General features: G+C 44.1%; 1 protein-coding gene across 6 annotated transcripts in view; it reads left to right on the top strand.

Annotated features, from left to right (window-relative positions):
- Nucleotides 1-14203, top strand: part of TGM2 (transglutaminase 2) — an 88243-nt gene that overhangs the window by 22890 nt on the left and 51150 nt on the right. For 3 of the 6 annotated variants that reach the window (XR_015748403.1, XR_015748404.1, XM_087959091.1), the window contains exon 1: nt 1539-1750. Coding sequence is in view for 2 of the 6 variants with exons in the window: in XM_087959093.1 (XP_087815219.1) it covers nt 1509-1750 (242 nt within the window). In the remaining 4 variants the exon portion in view is untranslated. Of the gene's footprint in view, nt 1-1508; nt 1751-12021; nt 12134-14203 lie in introns of those variants that run through there. The other 3 variants (XM_087959093.1, XM_087959092.1, XM_087959094.1) reach the window with 2 other exon arrangements.

Raw genomic sequence — 14203 nt, 5'->3', positions numbered from 1 at the left:
ATGAGGAAGAGGGAAGGGGAGGGATGGAGGAAGGAAGGAAGGAAGGAGAGAAGGAAAGGAAAGGAAAGGAAGGAAGGGAGGAAGGAAAGGAAGGGAAGGGAAGAGAAGGAAAGGAGGAAGGAGAGAAGGAAAGGAAATGAAGGGAAGGGAAGGAGGAAGAAGGAAGAGTGGAGGAAGGAAGGAGAGAAGGAAAGAAGGAGAAAAGGAAAGGAAGGGAAGGGAAGGGAATTAAAGGGAATGAGGAAGAGGGAAGGGGAGGGATGGAGGAAGGAAGGAAGGAAGGGAAGGGAAGTTGACAGCCAGGGTGGGTTAGGTGCCAGGCTCATTTGACCATCGGCCCAACCTTTAGGAGATGCCAAAAGAGCTTGTGATATAACACAGCCCAATCTGGGGGTGGTGGGCTTCCCTGGTTCTGGGTGAGATGCACACACACACACACACACACACACACACACACACACACACACACACCACCGAATGAGCTCCTGTTTGCAGTGGCCCTGCAGAATCCCCCTGCTGCTTTCGGTCCGGACGCTGCTCCCTCCCGAAGAGAAGCCCACCCAGCAGCCCAGCCGTGGCCCCCCTGCCCCTGGGCCCAGCCCCAGCCACTGAAGAGGGAGCCAAAGGGAAGCCGGGCAAGGCCGACCTCTGCTCTCCTTGCTGGCTGGGGAATTCTGGGAGTTGGAGACAGACTGACTGGGACTGCAGAGCCATGGATAGAAAAGGCATGGAGCCCCTTTTTCCCCTGGGGCCATTAGCAGCTTCCTGAAGGGCCCCCACCGTCCCAAGGGGGAGCCCTGAAACCCCCCATGCCCCACCTTTGAAGAATGAGCACATGAACTCACCTGTGTCTTTTCTCTCCCTCTCTCTCCCTCCCTTCATTCCTTCCTTCTCTCCCTCCATCCCTCCCCCTCTCCCTTCCCTTCTCTCCTCCTCCTTCCTTCCTTCCACTTTCTCAATGCCTCCCCTCTCTTCCTTGTTTTCCTTCCTGTTTCCTTCCTTCTTCCCTCTTTTCTTCAATCTCTCCTCTCTCCCGCCTTTTTCCTCCCTTGATCCCTCCCTCTTCAATCACTTCCTTCTTCCCTCTTTCCCTCAATCCCTTCCTCCTTTCCTTCATCCTCCTCCCTCCTTCTTCCCTCTTTCCCTCCTTCTTTCCTCCCTCCCTCCCTTCTTCCCTCTTTCCCTCAATCACTCCTCCCTCCTTCTCTCCTTCCTCTTTCTCTCTCTCCTCTCTCCCTTCCTCCCCATGCTCCCTCCCCCTTTCCTCAATTCCCTCTCCCTTCTTCCCTCTTTCTCAATCACTCCTTCTCTCCCTCTCTCTCCCCTCTTCCATGCTCCCCCTTCTTTCTTTCTCTCATCTCCCTCCTCCCTCAATCACTCAATTGCTCCCTCTCTCCCTTCCTCCCTTTCATGCTCCCTCTCCCTCTTTCCCTCCGCCAATCCCTTCCTCCCTCCCTTCTTACCTCTTTCCCTCCCTTCTTTCCTCCCTCCTTCCCTCCCTCCCATAGGGCCTTGCCCCATCGAGACCTCCGGGACCCGCTCCCTTTCCCTCTCTCTTGCTCCCTGGAGGGATCGTCCTGGAGTTCGGCGGTAGAACAGCAGGATGGGCTGTCCCTCTCTGTCTCCATCTCCTCCCCTCCGGACGCCCGCATCGGCCGATACCGCCTGGTCCTGGACGCCTCCACCCAGTACCAGGGCTCCAGCTTCCACCTGGGCGAGTTTCTCCTGCTCTTCAACCCCTGGTGTCCAGGTAAGGCTTTTCCCCGGTTGTGGGAGGGACCACTCAGCTCTGTCAGCCTGGGAAGCCATTTTGTTCTTGGAAGTTTCCAGGCTGCCACATTCGGTGCCTGGGAATTTGGGAGGGGGGGATTTCGTACCGGCGTAGGAGACGAGACTCAACAACGTTCCTTTCTTAGAGAGTCAAGGACAAGTTGCTCTGCACCTGGAGGGGTGTGTCTGGAGGGATGTCTCCCGTTGGGACAAAGATTTGGTTGGGCCATGGGAGGGACTGGTGGGTGCCGGCAGGGGTGGGATTCTACCAGTTCTGACCGGTTTGGGAGAACCAGTAATTCCAGTGATCATTTGGCCCCGCCCACCTGCCCCTGCTCTTTCCTGCGCTTTATGTCCTTGTTTTGGAGCATGGCTGATTCGCATGGCTGAGCGGTTTTGCCGTGCCTCAGCTCTTTTACTCACTGGGGCTGCAGTAGACGGTAAGCTGAAATGCAGTGGTGGTTTGCTACCAGTTTGGACCGGTTTGGCTGAACCGATAGTCACAAAAAGCTGACGATCAGCTGAAAGAAGGAAAAGGGGATCTCGCGACCCCCGGGACACTGCAACCGTCATAAGTATGAGTCAATTGCCGAGTGTCCAGATGTTGATGACATGATCATGGGGATACTGCAAGGGTCTTAAGTGTGGAAAACTGTCATCAGTCACTTATTTCAGTGCTGTTATAATCTTGGTCATTAAATGAATGGTTGTAAGTCAAGGACTTCCTTCCTTCTTTCTTCCTTCCTCCCTTCCTTCCCTCTTTCTTTTATATCCTTCCTACCTTCCTTTATAACTTTCCTTCCTTTTTTTATATGTTTCTTTCCTTCTATCTTTTATAGTTTTCCTTCCTTCCTTCTTCTCTCCCTCCCTCTCTTTCTTCCCTCTTTCTTTTATATCCTTCCTTCCTTCTTTCCTTCCATCCTTCTTTTATATTTTCCTTCCTTCTTCCTTCTTTTATATTTTTCTTTCTTTCATTCCTTCCTTTCCTCCTTCCTTCCTTCTTCATATTTTTCTTTCCTTCCTTCCTTCCTCTCTCCCTCCCTCCCTCCCTTTTATATTTCTTTTATATTTTTCCTTCCTTCCTTCCCTCCTTCCTTCCTTCCTTCCTTCCTTCCTGTACTGAGCCTGGGATCTCTGGCCTGCAAAGCAACTTCTTCACCATCCGTGGCTGAGCACATGGACCTGATGAGCTCTCATGAACAAGTTCCATCATGTGGTTCAGTTTCTTCTGGTCTAGAAAGATGCCCAAGAAACTCGACTAATTATTGTGTACTTTGGAAACCGTGGTTAGATAAACAACCTCTTAGGATCCAGCCCTTGCGAACAGAAGGTGCCATGTGTTAATTGCACTTTGGCAGTTCCAAGTGAAGGCATCTCACATTACCAAAGATATTTTCCCAGAGGCCAGGAAGTGTTTGCTAAGCGGAAAGGATTATATCCAGTAGCTGCGTTGATGGTATCTGTTATTTATTTAATTTTTTAATTTAATTTTATTTGGTTTGTCAATTGCTTACAAGATAATAGGTATAAGTAAAACATAGTTATGAATACATGAAATGGGTACATATAAGAAAAATAAAAGAAACAATAGGACAGGGACGGTAGGCAAGTTGGTGCGCTTATGCACGCCCCCTACAGACCTCTTAGGAAAGGGGTGAGGTCAATAGTAGTCTAAGGTTAAGGTGTTTGGGGTTTGAGGAAGAAACCACAGTCAGGTAGAGTGTTCCAGACATTGACCACTCTGTTATTGCTGAAGTCGTATTTCCTGCAGTCAAGTTTGGTGCGGTTAACCTTGAATTTGGATCTATTGTTTGCTCTTGCGTTGTTGTGGTTGAAGCTGAAGTATTTATTGACAGGGCCAGTTGTAGTTGGAATTGAGGTAGTTAGGGGCGTGCGTGCCTAGTTTTGAGTGATGGTGGGTTGGATGAGGCAGGGTTGAATGTGGAGTTGTGGGTTGTGTGATTTACTTTTGATACAATCAGCGCGGTAGTCAATGTAGAGATCCTTCTCTCCATTGTCTAGACGTCTTTTGAGTTCATTGTGGAGTTTACGGGAGCAGATTCTTTGCAGTCTGGATAAGTTTGGTCTTGGGCGAAGTTTTTTGTGGTTGGGATTGTGTTGTAATGATGAGGCAGTCGAGGTGTTTGATCATGATCAAATGAATCATGATGAACTTTATTGGAATCTAGTCTTGCATTTATACACATTTTTAGTTATTCTCCAACATTGGTTAACTTTGGTTTCTGCTTGACTTTCGTTATTGTTCAGCATAGTAACTAACACAATTAATGATCTCTAGTCAAAGTCCAACATATGTTTACTTCCTCTCTCTAATCCTCCTTTAGATGAGTAACTTTGTTTGCCTGAGTTGTATTTGCTTGGAAACATTCTTTTCTCTGAGGTTTGCCATCAAGATAAAGAAATTCCTACAATTACAACTCTACAGGATTGGTTTTGCAATGGCGTTTGTTGTATGAATGAATATGCGTTTGCTGGACTCCTTTTTGAAAACAACTCTACAAATTTTGGGGCCACTGAGCCATCATTGTATTTGGACTCAGGGCCATCTCTGGTTATTTCAATGATATCTTTAGGAGAGATGTTACTACCTTCATGGCTTTATTTTTCTTACCTGTATTTTATGGGAAGACAACGCCCAAGAGCTGCGTCCAAGAAACACCCTTTCCCTGAAATTTCACCTAATGCACCATTGGTGGCTTCCAAAGCAGAGAACATAACAGGGTTAGAGGGCTCCTAGGAAGTCATCTAGTCCAACCCCGCCCTGTCCATGGCAGGATATCAACTCCAAAGGACTTTTGAACTGAGACATCAGGGTGCCATCTTCCTGTCCATAATTTGCCACCAACTAAGACGGTGAAGACTAAGGTGGTTTTCCCAGTTGCAATGCATGGCTGTGAAAGTTGGACCCTAAGGAAGGCAGAGCGCCAAAGAATGGAGGCCTTTGAACTCTGGTGCTGGGGGAGAAGGCGCCTGCGAGTCCCTTGGACTGCAAGGCCATCTAGCCGGTCAGTCCCAGAGAGAGATTAACCCTGACTGACTGCTCTTTTGAAGGCCAGATCCTACTCAAAGACTTTGGCCACCTCACGAGAAGGAAGGAAGAACTGACTGGAGAAGAGCCGAATGCTGGGAACGATGGAGGGCAAAAGAAGAAGAAGGGGACGGCAGAGGAGGAGGGGGCTGGATGGAGTCACTGAGCTTAAATGGACTCCAGAAGATGGTAGAGGACAGGAAGGCCTGGAGGAACGTTGTCCATGGGGTCGCGATGGGTCGGACACGACTTCGCCACTAACAACAAGATGGTGAAGAGGAACATGGGAGATATTAACCCCCTCTATCCTGCATCGTTCAAACTCCCCTCTCTGTGAGGCTCCCATATTCTCTGAAGACCCCAAAGATATTGGCCAAGAAACTTCCAAGAGTCTTGGGGACGGGAGATCCATTGTGCTTCAATCTCCAGACAAGGATGCTCTTCAGTAGTCCAGAGAGGATGGCCAATCTCCTCGCGTACATCTCTTGGAGACCCACAAGGAAGAACAGGAGTCTGGGGGCTAAACCATATGATGAACCATTGAAGGGACTAAGGGTTTCTAGTCTAACGAAGAGAAGATCTGGCAGTGATATGACATCTTCTACTCCTTGAAGGCTGTCACAAAGAAGATGGGGGTCAAAGTCTCTTCCAACTCTGTTATTCTGCAGTGACCACAATATTGGACTCAAGCCTGACAGATTGATTGATGTTGATGTTGTTGACGTCCATTTTTGGTCACCACAATATAAAGAAGATGTTGGGACTCTGGAAAGCGTGCAGAGAAGAGCAACTCAGATGATTAGGGAAACTGGAGGCTAAAGCATATGAAGAATTGGGTATGAGTAGTTTCATGAGAAGAAGGGACTAGGGATGACATGATAGCGGGCTTCCAATATTTGAGGGGGCTGCCACAAAGAAGAGGGAGTCAAACTATCCTTCAAAGCCCCTGAAGGGAGGACAAGAAGCAAAGGATGGAAACGCACATCGAGGAGAGAAGCAACCTAGAATTACAGAGGAAATTTCCTGATAGTGAGAACGATTAGCCAGTGGAACAACTTGTCTCCAGAGGTTATGGGTATTCCATCACTGGAGGCTTTTTAAGAAGAGCCTGGACAATCATTTTCCTGAATTGGTCCAGGGTCTCCACTTGGGTTGGACTAGAAGACCTCAAGGAAGGCCCTTCCGACTCTGATTCAGTGGAAATGCTTTTCTTCACAGTTTGGGGACTGGAGATTTTTAAGAAGAAATTAGACAGCCCCTTGTCTGGAGTGGTATAAGATCTCCTGCTTGGGCAGGGGTTGGACAGACCTCCAAGGTCACCCCAAAGCTACTTTTTGAAAACTGGACTTCTTCTTTTTCTTCTTGAAAACATTGCTTCTCATTCTGACTGGAGAAGTTGTGCTCCTTGCAGACAGCTGGTCATTTGCAGGCGGGTGTGAGGCCGCTTGGAGGTTTACCTGTGTCCTCGGAGTCCCCTGAGTAATGGGTGTGGAGCTTTCTTGGCTGCAGAATGTTTCTGCAGATGTTTTCATGCAAATGGATGTGGAGGAGGCTCCACACCTATTTGCACCATTCAGGTGACTCGAGGACAGAGACATATCTCCACGTGGCCTCAACGACCCTCTAAAAGGATGCAAATGACCAGCTGCTTGCAAGGAGCATAAATCCTTCCCTTCCCCACCATCCTGTCAGAGCTGAAGAAGCTTCTTGGATGAGAAGTGAAATGTCATCAAAAGAAAAACAAGAAAGTCCAGTTGCCTCCTGAAAAAAAAAAAAAGCACCTTTTGGGACAACCAGGACCTGGAGGATGGAGAATCTCTACAGACTTTTAGCTACACCATTTGGGATGGACACCCTTGGAATGGTGTGGGAGCAGGAATGGATATCCAGGGGAAAAAAGTTGCAGACTACAGGAGCCATTTGCACCACTCAGGTGACCCTGAGGACACAGATAAACCTCCAAGTGGCTTCAATGGCTCTCTAAGAGGATGCAAATGACCAGCTCTCTGCAAGGAGCATAAATCTTTCCCTTCCCCATCATCCACTCAGACCTGAAGAAGCTTCTTGGATGAGAAGTGAAACGTCTTCAAAAGAAGAAAAAAACAAGAAAGTCCAGTTGCCTCTTGAAAAAAAAGCACCTTTTGGGACAACCAGGACCTGGAGGGCTGACAGTCTCCACAGACCCCTCCAAGATCCCTTCCCTCTTTGTCATTCTGTGTTCTTCCTCACTCAACCCCAGAGCGGAAAAGAATCACAAAGAACCCTTTGGAAGAAAAAAAAATCTAAACTTTTAGCCGAAGGGGATTGGCGTCCCTCCGGGGTCTCTCTTTCAACATCGCTTCGCGAAAGGGGACTTTTTGCATGAATCTTTCACAGGCAGCCGAGACCAAACATCGAAATAGCCCAAATGCTAGGCCATCTTTCTTTTCCTGTGCAAACAAACCTCCTCGCGGCATGTGGTTGGAATGTGCTAGCAGGGGCCGGCTGCACCGTCCCACTGCGTGGTCTCACCGACCTCTTGCAAAGACAAAACAAATACGATTAAAATATCTTAATTGCTATATGGGCAAAGTGTTGGAGACGTAATCACAGCCAAGGAACTTATTTTCATATGTGGTGGACGTGTCCCCGAGCCCGGAAATATTGGTTTAAAATTAAAACATAGTTGGAAGAAATAACTAGAGAAAGAATTGAATTAAGACCAGAACTTTTTTGATTAGCTATAATAGGATCTAATGTTAGTAGGAACTTCCAATATATCATTCTCCATATGGTAACCACTGCCAGAATCTCATTTGCGCAAAACTGGAAACAGGATACCATTCTCTCTGAGATTAATAATAATAATAATAATAATAATAATAATAATAATAATAATAATAATAATAATAATAATAATAATAATAATAATAATAATAATAATCCTTGAATGCGCTGAAATGGACAGGCTAACGATGATATTAAAAGATAAAGAAGAAATAGAGTACTATAAGATATGGAACCTTTGGTATGAGTGGTTAGAAAGAAGATGCAGAGGCGTCAATCGACAGTAAAAATTAGAAAATGTTAATCAATGTTGCATATATAACAGGGAGCTCAAACTGCCCAAGGAGCTGCTTGATTCAGAGGAATGATGGAGTCTGTCATCTGCACCTCTATAACTGTCTGGTTCGGTTCTGCAACCCAACAAGACAGACACAGACTCCAGAGAGTGATTAGGACTGCAGAAAAAAAACAATTACCACCCACCTGCCTTCAATTGAGGACTTGTCTACTGCATGAGTCAAAATGAGGGCTATGAAAATATCTAGAGACCCCTCACATCCCGGACATAAACTGTTTCAACTCCTTCCCTCAAAACGATGCTATAGAGCCCTGTACACCAGAACAACTAGACACAAGGGCAGTTTTTTCCCCAAATGCCATCACTCTGCTAAACAATAATTCCCTCAACACTGTTCAACTATTTACAAAGTGTACACTACTATTACTGTTAATCCTCCCATTATTCCTTATCACTCATCCCCTCCCACTTGTGACTGTATGACTGTAACTTTGTCATTGTATCCTTACTTTATATTGTGTTTCCTAGTATTATTTGTTTGCTTATTTGTACCCTCTGACTATCATTAAGTGTTGTACCTGATGATTCTTGACGAATGTCTCTTTTCTTTTATGTACACTGAGAGCATTTGCACCAAGACAAATTCCTTGTGTGTTCTATTCTATTCTACTCTATTCTACTCTACTCTACTCTACTCTATTCTATTGTTCATTACAATATTCTATTCTATTCTATTCCTATTATCTATTTTATTCTATTCTATTCTTATTGTACCCTATGACTATCATTAAGTGTGGTACCTTATGATTCTTGATGCTTGACGAATGTCTCTTTTCTTTTATGGACACTGAGAGCATTTGCACCAAAAACAAATTCCTTGTGTGTCCAGTCACACTTGGCCAATAAAGAATTCTATTCTATTCTATTCTATTCTATTCTATTCTATTCTATTCTATTCTATTCTATTCTATTCTATTCTATTCGTATATATATGTTAATAGTGTTATAAGTTAGATTGAAAAATAAGAATATAAGTGAATAGAATGGAGAAGCAATTGATATAGACTTTATTAATTAGTGTGAACACCGCTACGGAATTGTTGTAAAAAGTGGAAATTGTCTTTTTTAAGTGTTGAAATGTCGAATAAATAAATTTATTACAATATCTTAATTGCTTCAGCCTGATTTCCCCTCTTGTAAGGACGCTCATTCCTTCCTCGTAGCAGGTCACGAACACTCATCCTCCAGGGAGGTTTTGAGCGTGAAGGATGCAAACATTCAGGGTCCTTGCTTTTCTCGTGATTATTTTTCTCCTGAAGGTGTGGAACACAAAAGTATTTTTGTCCCCCGAGGTGTGTCTCTCTTCAGAAACCAAACATGAGTCAGAGTAAAACAGGAGGACAAGGAGAGGGACAAACGCATTAGGGGGAAAAAAGAGGAGCATTTTTCATAGGAGAAAAGAGCCTCCCCTTTTGACCAGTTTTAATACTGGCCTTTTAAGGCTAACGCTTAATTATGTTTAATTTAATTGGAATTAAATTAGAGTTCACACATTCATTCTAGTTAGGCAATTTAATTAGAATTTATATTTGGATTCTAAAGCTCAGTTATTCAATATATTCAGTATTAGAATTAATATTTTAATCCTAATGTTCTGTTATTCTATTATTCTGTTTTGTTTTGTTTTTTATGTACAAGCAGCCCTTGATTTTACGACCTCAGGGGAGACCAAAATTTCCTTTGCTGAGCAAGAAAGTTGCCCAGTGAGCTTACAACCGTTCTTGCCACCGTTGTTAAGTGAACCACTGCAGTTGTTAAGTTAGTAAACCAGTTGTTAAGTGAATCCGGCTTCTCCATGGACTTTGATCGTCAGAAGGTCGCCAAAGGAGGAATCACCTGACCTCCGGGACACTTCAACCGTCATAAATACGAGTCAGTGGCTGAGCATCTGAATTTTGATTAGGTCCACGGAGAGGCTGCAACGGTCATAAGCGTGAAAAACGGTCATGCAGCACTGTTGTAACTTTGAAGAGGCACTAAAAACAAACGGTTGTAAGTTAAGGACTGTTTCTACCATTTTAAATTTTAACTAGCTGGATCCATCAGTATTCATCTGGCTAGCGTCCTGTCAGTGTGTGGGAGAGTGAAGGGCTGTTTGGAAACTGAAAGAGTATTTGCTGTGTAAGCAAAGAAGAGACAGCAAGGAGCCTGGGCGTGGCTTAGCTCAACCGTTCTGTACTATAGCTGCTTGCTGCTGTGAAAGTGAAAGTGAAAGTGAAACTCCTCTCCTCTGCTTGTGTTTTGCATTTAGAAGAGATTTCTTTTCAGGTGGGGAGGGGGAGTAGAACTCCTTAGCATCAGAGAATAATAATAATAATAATAATAATAATAATAATAATAATAATAATAATAATAATAATAATAATAATAATAATAATAATAATAATATAGGAAATACTCTAAATGCTCTGATGGTCATTTTGCAAAATCCTTTCTTAGTGAGCCCCTAGAAGCCACGAGGGTCATTCGGGCCAAATTTCAAGTTTGTAGGCTTTACGGTTCTGGAGATTTTGTGATGATGCGTGAGTGGCATTTCCCTTTTATATCGAGAGATATGTTATTCTACACTGCCCAGAGCCCCTCTTGGAGGGAGATGGGTAGTTCAGAAATGAGCAAAATAGACAAATACATAGATACATATATGAAGTCCAGAGGGGTTGGACTAGAAGACCTCCCAGGTCCCTTCAGTGTTGTCATTCAATTACTCGAAAGGCCCAGGGGCACCAACACTGGCAGCTTCCATGGGAAAAGATGAGGCTGGAGGGACATGGAGGTTGGAAGGCTTCCAGGGGGTCTTCTGCTGCTCCGGTGCCCTCATGGAGGTCCTCGAAGGACATCCTGCTTCCTGGTTGAATCCTGTCCTGGTTTCCTGGACTCCACCAGCCTTTGCCCTGAAGACCCGCCAGATCAGGGGAAGGGGAACTCCCTCTTGGCAGTGGTGGCACTAGGAGCAGCCCACAGGGTCTGGTGGGCTCCCAAGGTCTTCTAGCAGGAAGAGGGGGGCAGTTTTTGGAATTGCAGGGTTTGGTGGGGGGAGAAGTATGGAGAGAAGGAAGATGGCGGCACCCAACTAGGAAGGTGAGGCTCTCGCTCCTGGAGCACTATCTCCCTATAAAGCCACCCCCTGCACCAGAAATCACTTTTAAAGCTGCCGCCTGCACCAGTAACCGTGAGTAAACCAGGGCCCAAAAACAAGCCCCAAAACGCTAGTTTCTGAAGCTGTGGAGCCCTAATAATGCTGGCGGAGCTCCTGCTAGCTGATCCGGAGCCTTCCTCTCCTTCCCCAGAGAAGTGAAGCTCTTTCCATCGAGCCCTATCAACCACCCTGGTGGAGCTCTTGAACTGGATCACTTGGTGTTAGATCGGGTAGATCGGTTCCCACAGAGACGCGAGACCAAAAGTGATAATTCAGCTCTTTATTGTGTATATAGACCAGTACAAGACCTGCGAGCTGCGGCAACCCTTTATATAGGAATTGCTCGCGGCTCGGCGGCCAATGACAGGGCTTTGAATCTCCCGCGATCGGCTTGACCAATCGCGGGTGATTCTTAGCGCGCCAATCATGGCTGTTTAGTTGGCCAATCAGGTTGCAGTCCATGTGGACCAATCAGGGCTCAGGATTTGGAGTATTTATTTATTTATTTATTTATTTGATTTGCCAATTGTTTACAAGATAATAAGTATAAATGTATACATAGTTGTGAATACATGAAATGGGTACATATAAGAAAAATAAAAGAATAAGAGAAACAATAGGACAGGGACGCTAATATATATAGTATGCTAATATAGAACACTTGAAGCCAGCAGAATGCAAACAACGTCCCTTCATTTCAATCCCTCCCACAGCTGATAGAAGTATCTTCCACGCCAGACAACGTGTTTCTATTAATATCCCACACACACAGTTTTCCCCGGAGCCACATCGGACAGCTGGCAGGGAGAAACAAGGAGGGAGGAGAAAGCCCTGAGGCTCTTAGGAGCCGAAAGTCACCCTGGACGGGTGGTAAAGGCAGAGGGGATGCTTCGGTGGTCACGAGGAGAAGAGAGTCTCCTCGACTGACCTGAAGAAAACCCCTCCATCCGAACTAAAAAGAGAACTGCCAGCATGGCTGAATCGAAGGCAGGAAGGCAGCTGAGACAGAAGTGAAAAAGAAAGGAAAGATCTTGTAACAGCGTGCTTAGTCTTGGTAAGAATTTCTGCAGTGGAATTTTCCTTGGAAAGTGGGACTCAAAGGAGGAAAATAGCTGCGATTAACAATCTGGAGTGACTGTCAGATTTAGTTTTTTTAAAAAAAAGATATTGCAACTAGAAGTAACTTTAAAAGTAAAGGACAGATTGGATTGGTTAACCCAAATTTCTGGACTGTATTTTTACTACTACTCAACTTGAAGAACTTTAGGAAACTATTGGAAAACAATCTTGTTCAGAAACATATTGATTGTAGTTAAAGTGTTTTAATTCAGCGAGTTTTGCTTTCTTTCCAAAATCCAGCGTGCTTTGAACATCTTGTTACAGCCTATTGTTTACAGAGTAATAGCAGCAATCAGAGCAATAAATTCCTCCCACCCAGTAAATCACAGCTGCTAGTGAAACAATTAACCCTTTCCTTGCAGACTCTCAATACTACCTCATTACTTTAATCAAACACCGATTAATTCATTACCTCAAAACTTACAACTTTTCTGCCTCATCACCTATATCAATGATTAGATAATCAATTTCTATAAAATATTTTATTAATGGTTTAATTGATTTATTAGATAATCAATTTCTATAAAATATTTTATTAATGGTTTAATTGATTTATTGTTTTAATTGATTAGTGTGATTAGAGTGTTTTGTGCAAATAGTGTGATTACTGATTAGTTTAAAAGATCAAGATTCATGTAATTTAATTGATTAGTAAAATCAGTGATTTAGTGAATTTAATTGAACAGTGTGATTAATAATTAGTGTAATTAATTGCTTAGGCTGATTGTTGCTTAGGAAAATTATTTTGACTAGAGAGATTACTGCAATTGATTGATTGGTGTGATATTGGCTATATTGATTACCCAAAATTGTTCCATTAATTAATTTAATTAACGTACCATCTTAACAAAACTACCATGCCAAGAAAAAAATCCAATGCCAAACCACAACCTAAAGAGAAAGTAATCCCCACCAATGAACCACAAGACTCCTGCACATGCCTTAAATGCTACAAAACTCTAAAGGATAATGAAAACTCCATCAAATGTTCTTTATGTAACAAATATGCTCATCATGACTTCTTGGGATTACCCGAGCAAATGATTCAATACCTAGAATCATCCAATGAGTTTCCATATCTCTGCAAATCATGCAGACCCAAACTGGATCTGTTGGAAAGAGTTGATATCATTGAAACACGAATAACATCCCTTGACACCATAGTAGCATCCCTGGATGCCTTAAAAGAAAGATTATCCAACCTTGAAAAAAAAGACACAACGCAAAAACCAGAACATCCAATAGCTACAAACCATATCTGTACCCAACAACCACAACCCAATCCAAAACCCAATCCACAAATAAACACAACCCAGACAAATATTGATATCCCAATCCTCATCAGAGAAGCCGTTGAGCGTGAACGGAAACGTCCAAACACCATCTTATTTGGTCTAGAGGACATCAATGACAATGATGACATCACAACTGTCCGAAACATCATCAATGATTATCAAGCATCAACCATCTCCGCTGATGAAATACTTGACATTTCCCGCATTGGCCGAGAGCTCAAAAACAGAGACGGCTCTGTGGCCCCACGCATGTGCAGGGTCATTTGCAAAAATGAATCAAGCAAACGTAAATTCATTTACACTATAAATTCACTCGCCAAAACCAACACCAACCATAAGAACCTCCGTTGTCGCCCTGACCTAACCATACAGCAACGTGCCCGCTCCCGTGTACTCCGCACTGAACTCAAAAAACATCTAGACAATGGAGAGAAGGACCTGTACATTGACTACCATGCTGACTGTATCAAAAGTAAGTCACACAACCCGCAACTCAGCTTTAACCTTCAACCACAACCCTACCTCAACCGATCCACCATCACCCAAGACTAGGCATGCACGCCCCTAACTACCTCAATTCCAACTACTGCTGGCCTTAAATGCAAGCTACTCAATGCAAGAAGCCTTGCGAATAAAACACCTGAATTTCTCCTCTTACTAAATATGGCTAAATTCGACATCATATTTGTCTGTGAAACATAGCTCAACGC

The sequence above is a fragment of the Notechis scutatus genome, chromosome 3 (assembly GCF_049901735.1).
Source record: "Notechis scutatus isolate UNSWTSFEM ecotype Mainland chromosome 3, rNotScu1.2, whole genome shotgun sequence".
Classification (NCBI taxonomy): domain Eukaryota; kingdom Metazoa; phylum Chordata; class Lepidosauria; order Squamata; family Elapidae; genus Notechis; species Notechis scutatus.
The sequence above is the reverse complement of the archived record's forward strand: the minus strand, read 5'-3'. Positions and strand labels throughout refer to the sequence as shown.